Source organism: Malaya genurostris, chromosome 2 (assembly GCF_030247185.1).
Source record: "Malaya genurostris strain Urasoe2022 chromosome 2, Malgen_1.1, whole genome shotgun sequence".
In the NCBI taxonomy this organism is placed as follows: Eukaryota; Metazoa; Arthropoda; class Insecta; order Diptera; family Culicidae; genus Malaya; species Malaya genurostris.
Window position 1 is genome coordinate 235,452,201 of NC_080571.1, and position 4,946 is coordinate 235,457,146.

The 4,946-nt window shown below is 41.0% G+C and overlaps 1 protein-coding gene across 1 annotated transcript; it reads right to left on the bottom strand.

Annotated features, from left to right (window-relative positions):
* Positions 1-989: 989 nt before the first annotated feature.
* On the bottom strand, positions 990-3,607 carry LOC131432690 (medium-chain acyl-CoA ligase ACSF2, mitochondrial-like). The gene is made up of 6 exons (XM_058599124.1): positions 3,489-3,607; positions 3,052-3,268; positions 2,838-2,966; positions 2,553-2,776; positions 2,126-2,488; positions 990-2,059 (listed from the first exon to the last, which is right to left on the bottom strand). Exons 1-6 carry the CDS (start codon positions 3,524-3,526, stop codon positions 1,258-1,260), a joined length of 1,773 nt encoding a protein of 590 aa, XP_058455107.1. The 5' UTR covers positions 3,527-3,607; the 3' UTR covers positions 990-1,257.
* Positions 3,608-4,946: the final 1,339 nt, after the last annotated feature.

A 4,946-nucleotide genomic window follows, 5' to 3' on the forward strand; every position in this document is an offset into this window, starting at 1 on the left:
TAGCGAAAAAAGGGAGTTAGTTTCATTTTGCTAAATTTGACCACTATTTCCGGCACCGGATTCCGGGAACCGGTATATCCGAAACGAGTTATTAAGGTCCTCAACTGACAGGACCGGTGAACTATTTTTGATTTGACTATTGATTTACTATTTTTGAAATATTAAATCATCTTTACATCTTTTTCAATGTAGGCAAACTTTCAAATTTTAGGTTTTTTCACCCTGTAATCCCGGAACCGGAAGTCTGATCTATACTAAATTTTAAAAAACTTCTATGGGACAATAGTTCCTTTCATCGGAGCCTAAGTTTGTTAACATCGGTTTTGCCAACTCGGAGAAAAGTCAGCACAAACTTTCCACACACGCAGACATTTTGCGTACTCGACGAACTAAGTCGAGTTTCGGTTGAAAAATCGGTTTTCACGGTGATTGCATAGCATTCTATTACCTTTCTATAGAGAAAGGCAAAATCCAGTGCTCGAAGAACAACCACAAGACAGAGAATGTCGTACTGTAACAACAACGCCCCTGTTAAAGCGGTCAAAAACATCATTTCTGAACTCAAATGAGAACTATTTTCCCATCCACCATACCTACCAGACTTTGCCCCTTCCGAATAACTTTTTTTTTCATTAATCATTTTAATTCTCACGCACCCGCTAAACTAGACTTCATTTCTGCGGTGTGGTTGGTCGCCACTTGATTACGCCCGAGGCGCCAGAAATGATATTGCACCTCGGTGCAATATCTACCGAGTGTTACATGAGCAATGTAAACTTTGAGTATGTATGTCTAGCGGCTCAAATTCAATGTAAAGTGAAATGTGTTTTGGATTTCTCATTCAATAAGTAATAGTTCAGTAATTCAGCAGTTCATATTGGTCTGTCATCCTCTCGAAATAAAGTCGATATTGCAAATTAAAAGTAAAAAAAAAACATATGATTTATTAGAGGTTATTTTTCATATCCCTAATTGCATATCAAGTTCACTTTTCGCAGTCCAGAAATATTGTTCACACTTTCTATACATTTGCAGTACAATTTTCTTCTTGACAGATTAATCAGATTGGCACTCAGGCCCACCGGTTCATTTTTAACCTGAGTTGGTAATTGTAAATTATTGTAAATTTTATTTTCAAATGTAAATTAGTCTCATATCAATTACAAATATAATGTGTATATTCTAAAAATGATAAGAATACAAAAGGAGCTCACTCGTTGCTAAATTCGAATTGTCGTCGTCGAATGGGCAATACTTTCATTTATCGCTCAAAAACGATTCCAGAAGCTTAAACTTTTGAACTTTACCGGAAGCCGTCTTTGGAAAACCTTGAACTATTTTAAGTATTTTCGGGATTTTGAAATGTGCTAGTTTTCCATAGCAAAAATGTTTAATTTCATCTAAGTTTACCCAATTGTCCTCCACTGGTTCTTTCAGTCGAATATAGGCACAAATTTCCTCGCCTAGTCTCTCGTCCGGGACCCCGATGCAATGGGATTCCAAAATATTAGGGTGCGAATTCAGCGTATCTTCTATTTCTTTCGGATATATATTTTCACCGCCCCGAATGATAACTTCTTTAATGCGGCCCACTATTTTCGCGTATCCATCGGGTCGCAGCACGAACTGATCACTGCTTTTCAACCAACGATCAGCTCCAATCATCTCCTTGGTACTCTTTTCGTCCTCCCAGTAGCCAAGCATCGTTGCATAGCTACGAATCCACAGTTCTCCAGGTGTTCCGAAGGGAACTGTATTACCATCTCGGTCGACTACTTTAATTTCAGAGTGATCAATCAAACGACCGACCGAATCCAAGCTTACCTCCGTTGGATCCTCTCGTTCGCAGATAAATGCAGCTCCAGAAACTTCCGTCATTCCGTGGGACGCTCGAATGCATTTCACTCCAAGAACGTCCCTGATGTCCATGATCAGCTTAGGAGAGTGAGCGGCGGCTCCTATCACAGCAATATCTATTGCCGGTAGCTTCACATTCGTCTTACGGAACTCGTTTAACAAATCTACATACATGGTCGGTGTTCCATAGATGACGGTGCATCTGTTAGGAAAAAAACACAGATCCTTGGCATTTCAATTGAACTCAACGTTGGCTACAGAATCTTACTTTTCCTCAGCAATCGCCCTCAACGATTCGCTAGCCCGGAATCCTTCGCCAGGAAAAACCATCGTGGAGCCGTAACTGAGCGCAGACATAGTCCCAAGTACCAGTCCAAAGACATGAAAGAGAGGAACGTGCACGCAAATGCGATGCTGCTTACGTTCCAGCTCATTCCGATAGGCTCCGTGACTTCCATTGTTTACCAGACCAAAATGCGATAACAGAGCGGCCTTTGGTTTACCGGTCGTTCCCGAGGTGAACAGTAAGCAGGCACCACTGTCGGGAGAAATCGACGGTTGTAAGGCTTCGATTTGAGACACTCCTGCCTCTGTTGAAAGCTGATAAAAATCATCCAACGAAAGCGTTCCACTGTGATGAGGGAATGGTTCCATTTTGAGACAATTGAACGAATCAATTTTATACAATTACTCACGGTAGTTTGCTGGTTTTTGAATCAACAATAACAGATGACAACGTCGGAACAGCAGAAGATTTAAGTTTTGCTGGAGAAGCGTCGACTAATTCGGGTAGCAATTGCGTTAGTATTTCATAATAGTTCTGTGAACGGTAGCGTTCTGCTGCAACCAGTGCTTTCACTCCCACCTTTTTTAAAGCATATTCAAGCTCAGGCAGCTGAGAGGCTTGATTGATACCTACCTACATAATAAGAAACATAAGGGATACGGACACCGGAAAGAAACGTCACCCGTCACCATACCGAAATCATTCCAGCTCGAGCTACTGCCAGCTTCGTCAGATAGTAGGCGGTGCTATTTGCTCCCCAGATTCCGACGCGATCACCTTTTTCCAGGCCAAGTTGATAGAAGGCTGCAGCCAACCGATCTACCTAGAATTACAACATTCAGTGGACTACTTGAATTTTGGTTCAATCCAAGCATCAAATATTTTGAATGTACAAACGTTAAACTAACCTTGTTCATCACTTCAGAATAAGTGTATCCTACATTTTCATGGCATGAACGAACAGCCTCGTTGTTTGGATATTGTTCGACTGCTAATCGTAAGTGTTGGCCTATGTTACGGAATAACAATGGCTTTCCTCCAGTATGCTGTACATAGCTTTGATTATTTGTCCCATCTACGTGGAGATCCTTAAACGAGCAATCTAGAGACGACTTTCGAAACCACCTATTAAACAAAAAAATTCACAGTACAATTTAAGAAACATAACAGCACCATATGTTGTGATTAATCTACGTTGAAAAAAAATTGTTTACTACACGAAAGCAACCCAAGATAATACAACAACCGAAAAATGTAGATAACGAACAGAGTAACTGTTTCGACCGAATGCCCGCATCGGTTCATAGGCCACGAATACATTCTTCAACATGTTCTTTTTTCCCACCTTTTTTGAAGGAACCAAAATTTTCTGCTTCGTAACATCTCACTATTCGATTCAGTCTAGTACCTTCGAATATCCAACAAAATCCTGTGTAAGAAGTGTTTAAGACTTGTTCAACTGTTGAAGTGTGCCTCAAAACTGGTGTATTACTTCAGCGATAACAGCGTGTGAACTTTCAGAAAAAGCCGTTCAGTGATAACCGGTGCTATTTCGGCTATCTGCACAGTTCATTTTGGTTTCGTTGCTTACGATAGCATTTATTTAATTCTACACCAGCTAGAAACAGAGCTTTAATCAGTTCTCTGGTTTTAGATTGATTCTATTACAGTTCCTAAGTTTGAAAGTTCGTAGTCCAGATGACGTTAACCCAAAGTACTGAGTCAACACTGTGCTGTTATTTTTGCTGGCAAGCAATAAAGAAGAAAATTAGTCGACGCCTGAATGATGTTTGGATGCTTGGTCATTTAGGGGCTTTGATACCGCAAGGGTTCGACTCATCAATGCATTAGTAGTTTATATTAAACTGCTAATGCCACCTAACGGTTAATTATAAACCTCTAAGCAAACGAAAAGTTACTTCTAAGGAGTGTATCGAAAAGTAGTTAGCAACATTGTTTATTGAATAAAAAAGCGAAAAAAAACATATTTTGACATCAGTTTTCGATATATCGTAGAAAAATTACAGTTTTATGCATTTCACTGATTATATTGAAGAAAATCCTAGTTTCTGTGAAACGCTCGCTTTTCGAACTAGACATTCTTCATTAAATTCTGCACAGTTACTTTTGTGACTGGTGGCAGCTGTTCAGTTTTTTTGAACTCCTGCATGTTTTGGGACACTGTACCTTCCTTCCGAAAGTGCCGCTTGACAATTGCCCAATACCTTTCAATTGGCCGAAGATCCGGGCAGTTCGGTGGGTTGAAGTCCTTTTCCACGAATTGTACATTATTTTTTGACAACCACTGTAGAACGGAGTTGGCGTAGTGGGCTGGAGCTTATTCCGGCCAGAAGAGAGGAGGACCCTAATGCTTTCTGTACAGTGGCAGCATTCTCTTCTTCAAACATTCTTCCTCGTAAACCTTGGCGATAATTGTGCCCTTCGTGAAGAAAATCGACGACCGCAAACCACAGGTACAAATTGCTTGCCAGACCAACATCTTCTGCCCACTTTTCCATCGCCACCGTGGTGTCAGCGTCGTCCAGGTCCTGGTACACCGATTTCGTATAATATTGCGGTCCGGGCAGCGCTCGAGAGTCTTCCTTGGCGTAGGTTTCGTCGTCGATCAGAATGCATCCGTCTTTATTCTATAGAATCCGGTTATACAGTTTTCGCGCTCTTGTTTTGGCCTAAACTTGCTGTACCAGGGACTTTTTCGGCATCTTCTGTTTCTTGTGCGTTTTCAGGGAGTTCCGAACTTTGATCCGTTGAATCATCCCGATGCTAGTGTTGAACTGCTTGG